The sequence below is a fragment of the Neofelis nebulosa genome, chromosome 5, assembly GCF_028018385.1.
Source record: "Neofelis nebulosa isolate mNeoNeb1 chromosome 5, mNeoNeb1.pri, whole genome shotgun sequence".
Taxonomy (NCBI): Eukaryota; Metazoa; Chordata; class Mammalia; order Carnivora; family Felidae; genus Neofelis; species Neofelis nebulosa.
The window spans coordinates 61281753-61300518 of NC_080786.1; the positions used below are offsets into that span (position 1 = coordinate 61281753).

An 18766-nucleotide genomic window follows, 5' to 3' on the forward strand; every position below is an offset into this window, starting at 1 on the left:
CTCCGTGTGGAATAGCAATTTGTTGAATAATTTTATAGTGGGGGAGGGTTAATGTTATCTTTTGAAAGATCACACTGTCACAGATTTTAGGGATTGGTGGGGGAGAGCAAATGAGAGAAGTTAAAGGACTGTTGTAATAGTCCAGGTAAAAGGTAACAGTGGCCCGAACCAGGATAGTAGGAATGGGGAAAAAAAATGGGCAAATTTAATGATATTTTGGTAGCCTCTGTAGGGAGTGAAGACAGAATCAAGGACAAACTTTGTTTCTGTTTTGAGAAGCTTAGTGGAGATATTGAAACTAAAAGTAGGTGTTAGGAGGGGAGAAAAAAAGACAAGTTTAGCTTTGAAAATTATAAATTTGAGGTAGAACAGGTCATAGAAAGTGAGGCTGAAGAAATGGATCAGGAGACATGTGTCTAAGGCATAGACAGAGAGAGGGCTATAGAAGAAAGACCTCCAGGACAAAAGCTGAAGAACACTAATATTTAAAGGCAGAATGAGAAGAGAATCCCGCAAAGATTGAGAAAAAGTAGCCAGGATGGTAAGGAAAAAAAAAAAAAAAAACCTAGGAAGAGATAGTACAACAGAAGACAAAAGAGGATTCAAGAATAGAAAATGACTTGTTTTAAATTTTTTACATGCCATAGTATGGATGTACCACAATGTAATAAGAGAACTGAGAACTCACTGTTATCAAAGTGATTACATACTGAGAAACAGAGCTTACAGGGGAAATATCTAGTACTGTAGAGAACTAGATATTGAAACAAGGATATCACGAGGTGACTTCAGAAAAAAAGAACTGAATGGGTGCTCACATAGAAAACACCAGCCACACACACACTAGTTAGTAAACAAGGTGTCAGTCCTTCAGGAAGGTTTATAACCGAGAACTCAGTTAAACAGTGTCAAATGCTCCAGGAGGACAAAGTTCTTCAGTTGTGAGAAGGGGATGCCATGAAACTTAAAGGATCACTGTGGGGATAAAGTGGAACCTATTCACATACTTCCTGTATTATGAAGGCATTCAATACATGTCAATAATTTTCCTTTATGAAAGTGAGTCACTGTGACCTACCTGTGGTTCACATTATACTCTTATTCCAGGATCTTTTAAAATCATTCTTACAAGTATGTAGTCATTACACTTGTACTAATGTAGCTTTTTTGTGTTCCACTGTACTTGTCCCTAATAAAGATGCCTTCCCCCACCCTTCTGATTATGTCACTGAGACCAAATCCTTTGATTTTTTGGTTGTGCCAAAAGTCACAGAATAATTGGCAAGACAAATACAAGTGACCCTGTATTTCTGTTCATCTCATTAATGTAGATCAATTCTGGCTGATTAGTTCTATTCCAAACACTAGTTAGAATGACTATAACTTGGTGCCATATGGAGGAGAATGGTTTGTGATGGTTGCTTCTGGGGTGGGGGGGGGTGGTGGAAGATTTAATAGGTTTTTTTGTTTTGTGTGTGCTCACATGACAACATCTTATGTTTCTGTACCTATTTATTTTTTCTTCACCAAAACTAGCTCAAATAAAATAACAATTCTTAGCTCTTTCTTTAGGAAAGGGGGGAAAAATCAAGTACCAATCCAATTAGAGAAAGAGATAAAGAAAGTAGCTAAAGGTTGGAAAGGCATTTTAGAATTCATTAATATACTGGCAACCTCCTAAAATTTTTCCTTTTACAAAAAGGAGCTGAAGATCAGAAACTAATAAGAAATCACAGACTTTTAAAAGATTTACCACTTGCTTTTCATAGCTTTATTGACTATTACCAAGTTTCAATATGGTTCAAATAATTAAATACTGCAACTGGCACATTAAAAATACAAACTAATTTACCAAAATAATTGTATTCTGAATATTATGTACAATATTATACATTTTACATTACATAAAGGGTTTTTATACATAAAGGTAAAATTTGATCTATGATTATTGAAAATCCAAAATACATTTGAACAAAACATTCCTATGCATACATACACAATCACTCCGCTGGGATAATCAGAACCATACATGAGTGCGGTTATTAAAAAATAACATCGCATTCATACAACAATGGTAGAAATTGAAATTTGCCTTTATTAATTTGAGAGTATTATTATAAAACCACACACATATGGGTTATATAACCTAATTCTATATATTTAAAAAATCTTTATATAGAGAGACAAATATGTCTCTACCCCAAGAGTTATTTTGGATTTTTAGATTTTTATTTTAAGGACTTTTGTAATTCATAGCCCAATCCCAGCAAATGGAAAAATCATGAGGGTCTATCATATTACCATGTGTATTTCACTGAATACTTTTCGAAGAATAACGCTGATTCAACTGTATAATTTGGAATGCCTTCATGTTCATTCCTGTTATCAAAGTGATTACATACTGAGAAACAGAGCTTACAGGGGAAATATATAGTACTGTAGAGAACTGGATATTGAAACAAGGGTATCACTAGGTGACTTCAGAAAAAAAGAACTGAATGGGTGCTCACATAGAAAACACCAGCCACACACACTAGTTAGTAAACAAGGTGTCAGTCTTTCAGGAAGGTTAATGCACTGATGTGCCCTACCTTGTTTGAATACTGGAGTGTCAAAGTCCAGAATACTGTCGTGTGGGTTTTAGTACCATCTCATTTAAAAACCTAATTCCTTTCAAGAAGAGCTGTGATTTTAAGTAAAGCCAAACATTTTTCTAACAGATACAAAAATTCTGAAAAACAATGTCTTTATAGCCAAAATGCCTTTCCAATCGTATGTCACTCTGTACATGGATCTTATTACAGAGACAGACAGATGGGTAAAAATTCCATCAGAACTATACCTCACAAGAACCTCAGAAAGGCAGCAGTTAATAAACTGGCCATTCTCCTTAAAGGATCTGCAGCCTTCTGCAGTATTGCCTATTTGAAATCCTGTATTTTATTAAAGGCAAACAACAGAACAGCTGGAAACTAGAAGACAGAAAAGTAACAAGCTGAAATATACAAAATCGGTGCCCTTTCCAACATCACCTAATCTATGAAAAATGAGATTCAAAGGCCAAGGTTTGCTTTATTCTTTCTCTTCTTGCGCGTGTTTAAGCTTGAATATAAAAGAAGCTCTAACCTAGGTTATCAAAATATATTCATATAAATGTATGAGCATTTCTAATACAAAAGTTAAAAAAAAGTCTAAATTCTTAATTTTTGTAATTAAATATCCTAGAGTTCAGTAGGCAGATTTATGTCTGAGCAGCTTGAAAAGAATCCGTTGGCTGAGCACTGTCGGTGAGGTCGGGCACCATTACATTTCAGCTCTTCGCTGGGATTTCTCTGCAACAGCAGCCCCGTCCTCTTCCTCTTCTTCCTCCTCCTCATAGGGTTCCTCTCGGCCTTTGGGGTGGTTGTCGTCTCGAACTTCTTGCTCTTCACCATCATTGTTTTTTTCATCGGCCTTAAAGGTAAAAGAGAAAGGGAAAACTAAGAGGGCATAGAGTTAGGATATAAATAATTCCCTCTTCAAAAAAAAAAAAAAGGCATGAAGTTATTCACTTTTAGAGAAAAGAGTGAATAAAAATGGTCCAACAGGCAACAGTGCGGTCTTCCCTAATCCTCATACCATCACAGACTTTCAGACGTACACAGTGGTATCTACACAAGCAGCCATTCACATCTCCTACATACGCGCACATGCACGCGGCCGAAATATATGTCCCACACTTACGTTTTCATCGTTTTCACCATAGGTCTCTTCAGCGTTATGCTCTAATTCCCTCTTTTTCTCTTCAGTCAAATCTTCCTGAACCTGAGAGAAACCAGAGACACTAGGTGACACTTTTTATAATTTCAATAGTTTGATTTCCAAAAAGTTCATTTAAAGTAGTAGAAACAAAATCAAGCTAAAGATGAATTTGAAAAGGGACAGAAGCCAAAAACTTGACTTGTCTATTAGCTATGAAGAGATGTACATACAACACACGTCCTACAAAGAAATCAACGCGACTGATTCAGAGCCTAGGACTTTTGTGTGTGAATTTCCAGTTTCTCTGAATAAGCATTAAACCTCCAAGATTAACACTTGAAGAAATTCACCTTATGAAATTAAAAGTTCCCCTTTTCCAAATGGGAGAACTGCAGAAGTCTGAAGGCTCTGACAGAATGTAACCTCTACGAAGACAGACACCATGTCTTACTCAACTGTCTTCAATACCAAGATGTATACCTGGCACACAGCAATTGCTTAATAAATACTGGTGAGTGAATGAGTCAATGAATAAGAGAATCAAAGCAGCAAATGCCTGCTCTGTAAAGGCCCAGAGAAGAGACACCATTACCTGTATACAATGTAGTAGAAAACAGAGAAAATGTGTATGTACAATTCTTAATTAAGAAAAAGTTCTCTGGCTAAAATATCTAGAGCTCAGAACACAATCATTTCCATTTCTTCATGAAATAGTTACTAAACTGCCTCAAATCCCTACATCTCTTCGACGTTCTAACATCACATGTCTGTTTTAAGTAGTTTTCTGTCATGTGCACTATTCCCAGTATGTGTCATTGATCCCAATTATTTTTTTCAAAATGCAAATCAAAGAAAGTATCCAAACATCTTTGCTAAATAATCTCCATTTAATGATTACATTGCACAAAAAATGCAAGGTAAAACATTTTCTAACTTAAGTATTTTGACAACCTTATGTATGCCAAAAGATTTAAGTCAGCTGAGTCTCAAAAAATTGCTGACCATCAGTTAAGTATCATGTACTGGGACGAAAAGCAAACCTGCCTTGTCCTAACACAGTGGTATAAGAGTTAAGTCCTCCGGAATCACACACAGAATTACCAGGTTTTGGGGGCCGGGGGAGTTAAAAATCCCACAAATGCGCAAAGGAGGGCAAGTATGCAGGCGTTACAATTAAAGAGGAACAAATTAAGGGCTGCCTCTTAAGTGTCCATCTGAGGTATGACAGGAATGAGTCACAACCCACCCCACAAGCTTTGAAGGGAACCTGGCTTAAGAGCCTACAAACATGACCCTTCAAAGATGCCTGAGACAGAGCCCAGCTTTCGTGAATCTCTTCTAATCAGCCCAACATCGGCCGGACTCACAGGCGCTAAAGTACGATGGCACCAAATAAGTACATTCTGAACACAGAGGCATAGAGCAGGGTTTTTGTATTCACACGTTCCGGTGGCTCGAGCTAAAGAGAAAACACCCTAGTTTCACCTGCAAGCTCTATCAGTGGCCCATGACATCTCCTCTGCCCTTAGTCGTAGAGTCTCGTAACGACATTCCCCAGAGTGCTGGGATGAAAACACCGAACCACTTATTTGACACTACATATGCTATGGTCTCACTCATTGAAACATCATTAAATTGCCAAAGTGTCCTGATCAATTTCAGGAAACAAAGACACGTCTTTTAGAGCATTATCAAGGAAAACATACTAGTGAACACTAAATTTGGTTTAGTTGGGATTGAGAAGGAACTGCCTTGAAACTGCAACATGGTGGAAAGAACATATAAATCAAGGTCGACAAACTTTTTTTTTTGTAAAGGGCCAGATACAGTACATATTCAGGCTTTCTCGGCCGTAAAGTCTCTGGAACGGCTCCTCAACTCCACCCCTGTGGTGCCGAAGCAGCCTTGCACAGTACGCGAACTAAAAGGAATGGACGTGTTCCAGTAAGACTTGATTTACGAAACAGACTGAGGCCTGTAGTTTGCCAAACCCTAACATAGGCTCCGGAGTCAGACAGACCTGGATTAAAACCTTCATTAAAACTGGCTCCAAAGTGCTGGCTGCATAAAAATAAGGTCACTTGTTTTTACTATGAAAATTCGCAAGCACACACAAATAAAACATAATTCAAAGAACTCCTTACCGCCATCACCAAGGTCTAAAAGTTATCTCAACGTTGCTGCCCTTGCATCACCTATCGCTGTTCTTTATTTTTGTTGATGAAGGGTTCTTAAAATTTCTAGACATCATTATTCATCATAATTTTATCACATTTTACATCACCGTAATTTCGCCCCTATCCATCTCAGTATGTTATCTCTAAAAACAGTGGATTTTTCTTACATAACCATAGAGCCATTATCACATCTGATAAGTAATCCCACAGTATCATCTAATGTCTACTTCATGCTTAACATTTTCCTGATTATCTTCAAAACGTCTATTTATAGTAGGTTTGGTCTAATAATCCAAACAAAGGCCATACCTAACATCCTTTCTGCTCCCCTTTTTTCCTTAATGCTATTAACTCATTTTCCTGTAGAATGACCCACATGCTGCATTTGTTTGCTTCTTTAAGGTATCACTTATTTCCTTTGGCCCCCACTTTTCTTATAAAAGGAAGTTTAAGACTTAAATGGATTCGATTTACAAAGCAAGAGTTTTTGAAAGGTAATATTGCATATTTTATATCTTCACCGCATCAGGAGGCATATAAAACGTGTCTCTGGTACTTTTAATGAGGCTCAAGTTGGTCAAGGAGCTCAGAAGCCTGACCCCTCCATGATACAACTCCCTGACCTCCGCTCATGTAGCAAGATCACCCATTGATGACTTGTTCTTAAGTCACCGTTTAATTAGAGGTTACAAAAATGGCAACTCTCTAATTCCACCATTCCATCTGCATTCACTAACTTCTATAAAGAAGAACTCGTCCCTATCCACTGTTTAGTTACCGTACTTGCTACAGCCTTAATTACAGTAGCCTCTAAAATCAGACCTGGCTGGGGTCTAATCACGGGTCCAACAATAACAAGCTGTGTGACCTTCAAAAACTTAGCTGACCTCTCTGAAGCTCAAATTTCTCATCTGTAAAATAAAAGGGCTTGATGAAAATCAGTGATTTAAAAATTTTCTGTGTGTTTGTGTGTCGGGAGGAGTCATGAACCCTTTTACAACTTTTTTTTTTTCTTTTTTTCTTTTTTTTTAAAAAATTTTTTTTTCAACGTTTTTTATTTATTTTTGGGACAGAGAGAGACAGAGCATGAACGAGGGAGGGGCAGAGAGAGAGGGAGACACAGAATCGGAAACAGGCTCCAGGCTCCGAGCCATCAGCCCAGAGCCTGACGCGGGGCTCGAACTCACGGACCGCGAGATCGTGACCTGGCTGAAGTCGGACGCTTAACCGACTCCGCCACCCAGGCGCCCCACCCTTTTACAACTTTGAGAAGAAATGCAAATGTATGCAAAGAGACACAGATACATGTCACTTTACACAGAAGGTTCAGGAGGTTCAGACTTCCCCAAGTCCGCCCGTGGCCACCTGTCCTAGGCTTGCTTCTCCAAACAGCGTGTTCCTGGAACTCTGATTACTAGGCTCCAGCACAGGTAAGATCAAAACCTCCAAGGGTGAAGTCCAATCCAGGAATCTGTACTTTTCACACACTCTCCAAGGTGAGTCTTAGCCACAGCAAAGACTCAGAGCCACTAGTTTGAATGACGGGGAGTGCTGGGTTAAGAATGTCTCTGGCAAGAGAGAGAAACACGCTTGCATGAGGTCTTTCTTCTCTGGAGACCTATTGTAGAAAATTCGGGTTATTTATCAGTTGCCAAATCTGAGGTAAATTAATTTAGGGAACCCACAAATAAAAATTTTATAATTTTCAAATATATATATGTATACACTATTATTCTGGTAGTATATTCTTTGTATTGGGAACAAAACCAATTCAAACTCATCTTAAAAGGCATTACTGAAAAGGAACAAATGATGTGGAAATTTCTAATTTTCATACATGTTTAGACTGATGTTTCTTCTTTGTGTGGAGACACACCAATCACGTCTTCCACGTTCAACCCTCTTCAGTAACCTGCTGAAGCTGACGTGAACATTTTGTCAAAAACTTCCCAACGCTGCTCCTCTTTACTCATTTTTACTCACTGAAATCTAACGTTTTAGCCACTTTTAGAAACAGTCCCTATGTGATGCAGCAAAGTTTAATAGCCAAAATAAGACAGATCTACTGGGTCTAAGATGGGCTTTGGCTTCACACATCAAAGATGTCACGGGATGAGACAGGAGCCGGAAGGCCGAGCCTGACGCAGTCCAATAGGTTAGGATGCAAAGAGGTGGATGGCATGTGACACAGGAGAGGCTTCAGCAACATCAGCCACACTGACGGACACCACCGTTTGCTGGGTGATGTTTAGCAGGGGAGGCTGTGCCACCTGCACAAGGCGACTCACAGGCTGGCAGTGCCACTAAAGCTGACCAAATATCCCTGTGCTCGCTCTCCCACGAGTGTTCAGATCAATCTGTTTTCAGTTACACTGGAGAAAATGAGCACTCAGATTTTTCAGTCATTTAACTTCTGGGGTTTTTCTGAACATTTAAATAATTTTTAGGCACACACAGCACTTTTTGGCAATGCCATAATTTGTCTCATTTGCTCATAAGTAGATAAAAAAGTCTGGACAGTAAGTGACACAAGGATGGGATCCCCACGTGAACGTCCCAAACAATAAGCCATGAACACTTGTTCATAACCATCATTTTTATGCCTTAGAAGGGTAATGCTATTACACTAAGATAAAAGAAGGCAGGGATAATGCAAATTTCCAAAAAGCACACTTATTTTGGGTCCTACTCTCTGAGCTCAAGTCACAAGTCTTTTTTTTTTCTTTTCTTTCTTTTTTTTTTTTTTAAATTTATTTATTTGGCGGGGGAGGTGAGAGAAAGAGAGGGAGAGAATCTCAAGCAGGCTCTGCTCTGTCAGCACAGAGCCTGACGCCAGGCTCCGTCTCATGAACCATGAGATCATGACCAGACCCAAAATTAAGAGTTGGACGCTTAGCCAACTGAGTCACCCAGATGCCCCTCAAGTCACAAGTCTGATGGGCTGTAGCTCTGAGCAGGGACAGCTCTGACAGAAGTCAGGTGACCTGGGATAGAAGGGAGGAGAACCGAGGGCAGCAATGAGCCATACATCCCTGTGGTCAGTGGGGACAGCTGGACGACCCTGGGGCTCGGTGCAGATAAGAACAATGCACATTACAGGGCCCTGCATGGTTTCCAGACCATTCCACAGATGTCTCACACACAGCACCTATAAGCAACACACTATGTGTTCTCACATATTGTAGACCTCTTTTTCTCATTTTGCTGCAGTCTGCTGAGAACTTCGTCTCTATTACTAGTCCTTAAATTGTATTTGGGGACCAGTCTTCTCCCTCCTCAAGGGAAGGACTGGAACAGTGGAAGAAGGTGGAAAGGTCCCATAACTAACCATCTCAGGAACTGCCCAAGGAATGCAACACAGCCTGTGCAAGGGACGCCGGGGGGCAGAGACAGAAGTCACCCGGAGAGAGAGAGAGGCACGCTGAGAGCAGTCCCACATGGGAGGCTATGCAACCTACACAAGACAGGGTCAGAACGTGGGGCAGAGGCACCAGACAGGACTTCAGAGCAGGGAACCAGAGAAAGAGAAGCAGGACTGGGGGCCCGCTGCAGGGACAGAACAGAGCTCTGGTCAGTTCAGCCCGCCTGCAGCCCTCACCTCTGCCCACCACCGCTCTCTTCCCCTCCTGTCTCTTTCTCTTTTTCCTATCCTTGATCCGTCTTGGATCACAGGACTGCTCTCTCCACCTTGACTGACATAATATAAAGGTGAAAAATAATCAGTAAATACTGATTAAAATTTTATGTTTACCCTTCTGCATTTTTAAAAAGAAGCCAAGGTGAATCTCTTCTCCTTTAATCCCTCAAAGATTCCTGGCATCTGACATAATGAGACAGAGTAATATTCATTCAGACATCCTGTTACAAGAGAAGTCCAGATGAGTATCTTTTTCTTGCCAAATATCTTAATATTCAAGGCTGCTAGTTCTTCTAATGTTCTCTTGTGATAACAGAGCTCAGGATCTCGACCAGGATGAACGGCAGGATGAGAAAAGAGAAAGGATAAAAAGATCAAGCCAGTGAATGTACATGTGACTAGAGATGTATGTGGCCAGTGTCTGTAAAGAGCAACATCCCTTTCTGTTTTCCTGGTATAAGCGCACCCTGTCACATGAGCTCTGAGAAGTGGACAACAAATGCAACAACAATGAGAAAGCAGGGCTCGTCGAGGGAACTGCACCGGCAAAAGGGGTAGCTCGCGTATCCTGAGCAGGGATCCCCAGTGGTGGGGGTGTCGGTTCAGGCTGCCATCTATCCATCCATTCACGCAGTTCCCGTTAGGGCTAAAGCCCACATGGGCAAGAAACCTGGCTGAGGAACACCTCTGCACCAGAGCTTTGATTTAGCGGACCATTTCCTGGGCCAGAGAGAGACCAAACACGGGGCCTTGGCCTCCTTCGTATCATTTCCCCAGGCTCGGGGCTTCAGCGGTCTGTTAGGTGGGGAGCGGAGACTAACCAGCTACGAGCAATGGCACTCACCCAGCACTTACATGATGTGCCGCCAGGACAGGGCTGCTCTGCAAAGCTAGTTAGCGATAATCTGTTAGAAGTTTACAATAACAAGGAAACTAAAATGAAATTTACGAAATTCCACCTAAATGCATTTTATTCAACTGACCTCCTCATGTATTTTTCCTTTTCTTTACCATTAAATCTCATTATCACACTAAATTCTTAGGAGAGAAAAGGCAAAAAGTAGAGACCCTAAAAATGTTTTTGGAGGGTGTTAAGTGTATTCCAGTGGACACTTGAGGCACCCGTGAGGCAGCACTGTGGCAACGTCTACAGAGCAAGTTACAGGGTTCATCCTGACCCCCAGACCTGACATGCAAAGCTTTGTTCTTCCCTCTCTTATGAGGGGAAGAAACGAGAGAAAATATTCTTACAAATATCACATAGCCCTAAGTCCACCATTCCGGGAGGGCTGGATGACTTCTTTTAGTTCAAAATTTCTAGTGACACCCAGAAAGAAGGATTCTACTACCCTGTTTTTTATTACCTTCTAACCACATGTCACCTTTTTCCACAGTCCATTTCCTCTTGAACCACCCTTTCCCATCCCGACTATGTCTTTCTGAATGTGTCTATGGAAGGCACGTCAAAGCCCATGCTGCCCCTTAAGGTTAGTGTGACGCACCAAGCAGTTTGACCAGTTTCCTGCATCCCACCTCCCTACCTCTTCTTCTCCCTCTTCCTGGTACTGCTCATCAACATTATCTTCCTGCTGGTCTGGGTTTCCTGCCATCTGTTGAAACAAAAGGGGAGGCTTGGGTTACTGAAGGCGGGAGATGCATTTTACAGTTCTCTGGGACAAAGAGCAAGCTTGCTGCCATAACACATGTACTTTCAATGCATCGGTGGCCAGGAAATGATGAATAATCCTTCCCAACACAAAACCTAGGATGTGTGTTTCTCTCGCTCTCTCTCTCTCTCTCTCTCTCTCTGAGTGTGGCCATATCATTTCACATCGCGGCCTACAAACCAACCGAAGAGGCAAACCTTCTGTCAGTGTGCCTTAGGACTAACCTTCTGCATTAATCAGGCAGTTATTAAGATGCCCGGGTTAAAACCACCCTCTGAAGTAGCGTCTGCTTACCACCAAATGTTCTTCCATTTCTGCAGTCTCTTGCTTTGGATTACTTTGTTTTGGCTCCTCATTTTCATCTGGCAAATTTTCCTCTCTCACTTGCTCGGCTTCCTCAAATTCATCTTCGCCTTGATTATTGGGGTCATCTGCTGGGTTTATATCCTCTACAGCCGCCCTCTGCAAAATTTTAATAAAAAGCAACCACTACCTCAAAATCCAGGATCAAATTTAATTTCATTGGAAAGGCCACACACTGGCAGAAAATCGTCCTTCACCAGACTGTTCGACTCTATCCTTGCCAAGACTCACAAGTACACATCCCACTGTCAAAAGACAAAACTCCTGCTTTATTTGTCAGCGGCTGATGGATCAGAGTGAAGTACAGACAGCACTTGTTTTCGGCAAGCGATTCCAAGACAGTCCTCCAAACTCTAGCACAAGAAATGCGAGTGGAACTAAACAGACCAGAAAATTAGTTCATCAATGCTAACAGAACATGTAAAAGAAATAACTAAAATGGGGGATTTAGATAGGCAAGGAGGAACATCTTTCTTGAGTATGCTGGTTTTCATACAGACAAGCTTTCCTCTGCGAGCAATTTTTTACACAGTAAGGGGGTGAGCAGCCATTGAAGAGCGAGAAGTCTCAGAAAGGACTCAAGAAAGGGTGTGCTTGAAGGGGCTAATCCAAAAGTAAACAGTCGGTATCTAGCATGGAACCAATTTCTATAGAACGATCACTACCACGAAAGAGAAATGTTGCACTGGCAAAGGACAAGAGAAAAAGAACTGAGCGAACCCAGTCTTTGGCAACAGATCTTGAAAAATCTCTCCCCCAACCCTCCCTCCAGCAGCTCTCAGTTATGGTGTTCAACAAATGCCCTTCACGTGATCGACTTGAGAATTATCTCCATTTTCCACCTAAACTCCCAAAGCACCTTTCTTTTTTCTTTTTTTTTTTTTTAATTTTTTTTTAACGTTTATTTATTTTTGAGACAGAGAGAGACAGAGCATGAACGGGGGAGGAGCAGAGAGAGAGGGAGACACAGAATCTGAAACAGGCTCCAGGCTCTGAGCTGTCAGCACAGAGCCCGACGTGGGGCTCGAACTCACGGGACGTGAGATCATGACCTGAGCCGAAGTCGGACGCTTAACCGACCAAGCCACCCAGGCGCCCCCCAAAGCACCTTTCACCATAATACATGTCCTCATAAAGATTCAGATTTTGATGATAATGCTTGCAGGAGCTTCCCGATCACTCCAGGGTCACCAACAGGACACTTAGCTGAAGCAGCAAATGCCTCCCAGAGTTGAGGCCTCAGAGCAAGATTTGATCTGTATCAGTGTTCTCCAGGCAACAAGATTCCACTTCAATTCACTTTGGAGCCTTGAACATAGTCAAGAGCTCACCGGTCTCAGTTGACTTATTACTTGCACATCCCCGGCTACATGCTTCATTTAAGAGCAGATGACACTTTTCTTGGGAATAGAGAGTGACAAATCATCACCTTTACTCCAGACGCCAATTACTCCACAATCTCTGTATATAGATTTCTTTCTGGGCATTATCAATAATACGTGTGGAAACACAGGAAAAATGTAACACGTTCTCTTCAAAAACAAAGTACCAAAGGGTTTTTGCAAAAGCCCACAGAAATGTACACACAGGGTCCAACAAGACGTAAGTAATAGGTGAAGTGTAACAGGCACAGTTGTTACCTTCAAATAAACAGATGATAGGGGCGCCTGGGTGGCTCAGTTGGTTAAGCGTCCGACTTTGGCTCAGGTCGTGATCTCGCGGTTCGTGAGTTCAAGCCCTGCGTCGGGCTCTGTGCTGACCGCTCAGAGCCTGGAGCCTGTTTCAGATCCTGTGTCTCCCTCTCTCTCTCTGACCCTCCCCCGTTCATGCTCTGTCTCTCTCGGTCTCAAAAATAAATAAACGTTAAAAAAAAAAATTTAAAAAAACAAATAAACAGATGATCAAACACACCTCAATAAAGCTGGAAAAAATTTCTTTAATTAAAAAAAAATTAGATGAGACAGAGAGACAAGCTGGCTAACGATTTCTAATTAAAAGAAGGAATGGGAGGAAGAGAGCAGTGTCCTCCAGACCAAGTGGAGTGCTGACTGGAGAGGGAGGGTTAGATGATCACCCTCAAAGCACGCAGCACCTCCCAGAGGGCGGAGACTGGGACAGGCACCCTCTCACCCGCCCTGCATCGGCTCAGGCACATCCGCTTTCTTGCTTTCTTGCTGCTCTTGTAAGATACTCCCTTGTCTCTCCACAGTCACCAGCTCTACTCCCCTACTCTCCAGAGCTCCCACCCTTTCCTGAGCACACTTGCACAAGTGCCAACGCAGGAGCCACAGGCAAAAGTGCTTTGTTACAGCTCCGCTCAAGTTAAGTACAAAAGCCATTTCCACACATAAAAAAAAAAAAAAAAAAAAAAAAAAAAAAGTAAAGAAATTAAAAAGAATTTTAAAGCTGTTTCCATCCAGGGGGTTTTAAGCAGCTATCATCAGGGAGACTTTCTCAATGAGTATCAAGGAAAGATATATGGATCTTCCTTTCAATATAAACAAGACCCATACGGTAGCATAGACTAGATAAACATAGCGGTGGTTTTACTAGCAAAAGATGACAGGAGAGCTAAAGTAAGTTGTAAAATTCATCTACACACAAGCGCGAGAACGCACTCACTTGACGCTTGCTTGCCTCAGGCCCCCCGGCTACACAGGTGAACTGGGAGTCTAGGTCCTTTCTTGGTAAACACAAAGGACATTCTTGGTTATCAGGTCTCTAATGATTCATATTCTAAATTTTCTACAGCATTATGGTACCTGAGCATTTTTTTTTTTTTCCCATTTCTCAAGCCCCACATCCTTACTTCATGTACTGATTAAAATGGTTGCTTACTGCCAGGAGATGACAGAGTCACACGACCTACATAACACCCTAGCAAACTATTCAACATGCTCCAGAATGGCTCATTTATTTTCTCTGCTTCTCTAACTCCCACACTTTTTTTTTTTCATTTTTCAGAATGACTGCATGTTTCAGTGGTTCTCAGCATTGCTTTTCCTGATCTAGAAGTTGTCAGAGGGAAACTCCTATGTTTTTCTAGAGCAGCTTCTGAGCCAGTCTCCCCCAACACACCCTCAGTTTACAGTTAACGACATTGCTTATATAATTACACAAGCCACCTTCCTTCTGCACTGATGAAATAACAGATATATCTGGAGCCAAAGGCGTGGTGTCAGGTAACCCTTCAAGTTTCCTTTCCGCGTCGTGAGTTTCCAAGAGTCATGACCGAAAGAGAGGACACTTACATCTGCCTCGGAGTCTGGATCAGCTTCGTGGGGACCCTGATCTTGAGGCTCATGTCCATTCTCTGGGTCATCTTCTGCCTCATCTTGGTGCTGGTTATCTCTCTCATAGGCTAGCAAATCAAAGGAACTAATATCAGTACAGATGAACCAGACAGGACTCTACCCTTTCACTCAAAGAAAAGCCACCAGTGGGCTTTCCTACAGACTATTTCACCCAATCTCTCCTCCAAAGAGAAAGAGGTTAATTCAACAGAAGGCATACACCTCAGCTCTTCTGAATAAAACTAGGTCCTTTTCCTAGACCATGTGTCTAAGGAGATAGCATGGGTGAGTGACACATGCTAATCTTCTAAAGCAAATGTTTATAAGAGCTTCATTCTCCCCCTTGCTATATGAAAAACAATAACAAAACTTTCTCAACAAAAGCATGCCCAGTCAACTGGACACTGATAAAATTGTCAGCTAATTTTTGGTAATATCAAAGGAAATAGCAAGGTACCAAAAGAAGAACTGGTAACGTCTCAGGAAATGGAAAAAAGAACACCTCATCACACGGCAGTGATGAGGGATGCCACCACAAGGATACATCTCACAGTTCAACTCACATAGATATTTGCTGCTTTCAGAAAAATAAAATTCCATAAAGGAAATTTAGGTAAGAGCATACAAAGAGAAGAACAAACAACTTTTTAAGTAAGATATAAGAGGAAAGGTTAAGTATATGGAGAGTATTTAGCTTATAAAAAATAGAGATGCAAGGTAACTTACCATCAGGTTTCAAGTGCACCAAGGGATTCATTAAATAAATAAGAGAACAAACTGTTCTCTAGTCTTACTGATAATGGAACAAAAAAGCTGAAAGTGCTACACAGGGGGACATAAGGAAAACAATTTCTTGACTATGAGGCTATAAAATATCAGAACAGGCTATAGAGGGAGTTTGGGTAATCACCTTCTTTTAGCCTCTTTTAAAGAGGATACATATCTGAGTGTTAGAGTCGCCAGAGAAACTGTTACTTTCTAGTTCTATTATACAGGAAGGGATATTTGATAAATTGCATACGAGACGCCTGGCCTGCCACGAGTGAAAGCTACTAGTGCCTTAATCTGAAAAACTTTCAAGGCAATGATCCAAAGGTTTCCAAGGTAAGAAGAAAAGGTAGCCATTTCCCGGAGTATAACAGTCCTATGACAATGTGTCATAAAAAACAATTCAGTACACAAAAAGTTTAAACTGTAGGAAAAAATATTAGGAAGGAAACAGATGATCTTGGGCAGGTGTGGCCACCAATGTGCACTGTTTGGAAGGATTACCAGCGACATAACAGCAGCAGCGACAAAAGGCATGTGGTACACAAGTCTCCCTTGTATGTACTCAGATGTGCACGCAACTCTGAGTCGATGTTCCATGTGACCAAGTAATTTCATTAACGTATTGACAATCTGAGAAGTCTCACCACCTCCTTCCTCTTCTTGGACGCCCTGGTCCTCTGCTCCCTGAACAATATCATGATCCACAGTGTCATAATGACCTTGCTGCCTGCAAGAGACACAAATGTTAACAATTCAGTGACAAATTCGGTGGCACAATTTCACAGAAGTCATTTACATTTAAAGGTAGTAATAAACGAATTTTTCAACGGTTTTTAAAAAGTCATCAAGAGGTTCTTTTTTTCTTTTTAAACTTATGCTATTGGGTTTAATAAAGATTCCAGCTACAATTTCCAAGCATACCTTAAAAAACATAAAACACCTTTCACCTGGTAAAGTAAAATAAAGTTAGCACAGAACCTGCTAGGTCCTCTCTCTCTAAAGTAAGCTTGGAGGGGCACCTGGGTGGCTCAGTCGGTTCAACATCCGACTTCGGCTCAGGTCAGGATCTCACGGTCTGTGAGTTCGAGCCCCACGTGGGCTCTGTGCCGACAGCTGGAGCCTGGAGCCTGTTTTGGATTCTGGGTCTCCTCTCTCTCTGACCCTCCCCGGTTCATGCTATGTCTCTCTCTGTCTCAAAAATAAATAAGCATTAAAAAAAATTTTTTTTAAATAAAGTAAGCTTGAAGATCTAACGTTTTTAATTAGGAAAAAGAAAAGGTTGATTGTTTTAGAATGAAATATTTGGAAATTCAGTTCTCCAGTCGTTGTTCCGCTCCGGCTACAGGAGCCCCCCCGCTCCCCCCCTCCCCCCACCCCCAAGCTCACGGGGAACAGGCACCCCGAGCTGTGTGCCCTGCTCAGAAGAACGAGAGGAGAGCTGCATGCACCATCGGGAGAAGGCTACCGTAGCTGCTCCGGGGGCTGCGCCCGCCCCTCCTCGGGGCCGGCCTGCCTCTGCCGGGCCACCTCTCTGGCGAGGAGCTGCTGCCGCTGCCTCAGCAAGTGTCCCTGCAGCCGCTGCTGGTGCAGGGCATCCTGCTGCTCTCTCAGCCTCTGCGCCTCCTCAGCCCGCCTCGCTGCCAGCCGCTGCTGCTCCAGCTGCTCCTCGTAGGGCGATCGCAATTTGGTGGCCGGCCCGGCGGAGGGATACACCTGGGGGGAAAGGTGGCGCTGCTGAGCGGGGACAGGCCGCACCTCGGGTCACCCCTTCCTTGGTTTCCCCTGACACACTCTGGCGGCAGGCCTGGTTTACTTAATTAACACCCACCCATCTGTCAGGTGAACTGGGATTGCACCTCAGGTCCAAGGTCACCCTGAGCCAGAACCCCTCTTTCCCAACTCTCTGAGTCAGCCTTGGCTTCTTTTAGCAACCCATTTTGGCAGATTTTCAACGTGCTCCCTCTCACACGGGAGAGGGCAAAACAGAAGGGCAAATCCCTTCTGAACCCTAACTGAACGGATGTTCAAAAGGTGCTGCTCTAAGTGGGCACGTAGTAACCTCACATTAATTGTAGCAATTTGTGAGCTGAAGCTGTAAGAGTGTAAGATCCAGCGATGCCAATTAATTCTAGGAATGCGGAACCAATCTCAGGCTGACCACAGCCAAAAAAGCCAAATTTCAGGTAAGGGCAGAGGGGCAGAGAACAAATTCCTTCAAGGAAAAGGAGAATGGGTGAGAAGGCAGTACCTTCTGATGAAAGGAAGAACTGATCCAGGAATTCTTAAACTCTGCTTCCCACTGAGCTACCCACAACTCACTCCTCCATCATCACCCCCTCTCCCAACCAACACAAGCACACCCAATATTCACCAAAGAAAAGAAGGTGCAGGGTTAAGGGGAATTAAAACTCAAAGGGAAATTACTTTTGAAAAAGGCCGTATGAGGGACACAAGACTGGGAGAAGCTTCTCCATGCTAAGTTTGCAACAAGGAGTCCAACAACAGAGGCTGTTACATCTACTCAGCCTAAAGCCTCAGGCAGCTTGTAGTCTTAGAAAGCTCGAAGCCGAACAAAACCTCAGAGGCATAAATACAAAGTGACTGGCATGTATGTAAAGGCAGGCAGCCCAGTGTTAAGGATCAGCTTAGAGACAGAGGAAGAAAGAAAGCTCTCTGCACTCAGTGTTGCTTCAAGTTCTTTTAAATTCGGTTTTCTAATAATAATGGATTTTTCAAAGATAAAAAGCCTTATTTATGTGAGAGGGGAGTGCTCCGGTAGGGGGAGACTGAACAGAGATTGGTTAAACATACTCACCCAGTGGGCATCCTTAAGTGATAAGATCAGCCTTTTGACAACTTAATAACCACCTTGAAGATGAATGTGCAGAAGCCAACCTACCATTTGATAGTAAATGAACAGGGAGAAGGAGACTTTTGATCATAGAAAATGAGACCTTTCTGGGCCTCACGTTGCCCTTGGAACTTGAACATGTTCCCCGGAGGTGCCCCATCAGGCGCTTATCTATCCTCCTTCGCTCAAGGGACCTGAGTGAGCATGAGGCTGCCTTGTTACGCACTACTGACAAAGAAAATACACCAACAGCTTTCTGTTTCCTT

At 42.3% G+C, this 18766-nt stretch overlaps 1 protein-coding gene across 4 annotated transcripts in view; it reads right to left on the bottom strand.

Annotated features, from left to right (window-relative positions):
* Positions 1–1748: 1748 nt before the first annotated feature.
* Positions 1749–18766, bottom strand: part of GOLIM4 (golgi integral membrane protein 4) — an 80106-nt gene continuing 63088 nt past the window's right edge. For 2 of the 4 annotated variants that reach the window (XM_058730431.1, XM_058730429.1), the window contains 7 exons: positions 17115–17362; positions 16297–16376; positions 14837–14946; positions 11517–11684; positions 11097–11165; positions 3724–3804; positions 1749–3453 (listed from right to left, as the gene is read on the bottom strand). In XM_058730431.1, the coding sequence (XP_058586414.1) occupies positions 3304–3453; positions 3724–3804; positions 11097–11165; positions 11517–11684; positions 14837–14946; positions 16297–16376; positions 17115–17362 (906 nt within the window). In that variant the 3' untranslated portion in view covers positions 1749–3303. Of the gene's footprint in view, positions 3454–3723; positions 3805–11096; positions 11166–11516; positions 11685–14836; positions 14947–16293; positions 16377–17114; positions 17363–18766 lie in introns of all 4 variants that reach the window. The other 2 variants (XM_058730430.1, XM_058730428.1) reach the window with 1 other exon arrangement.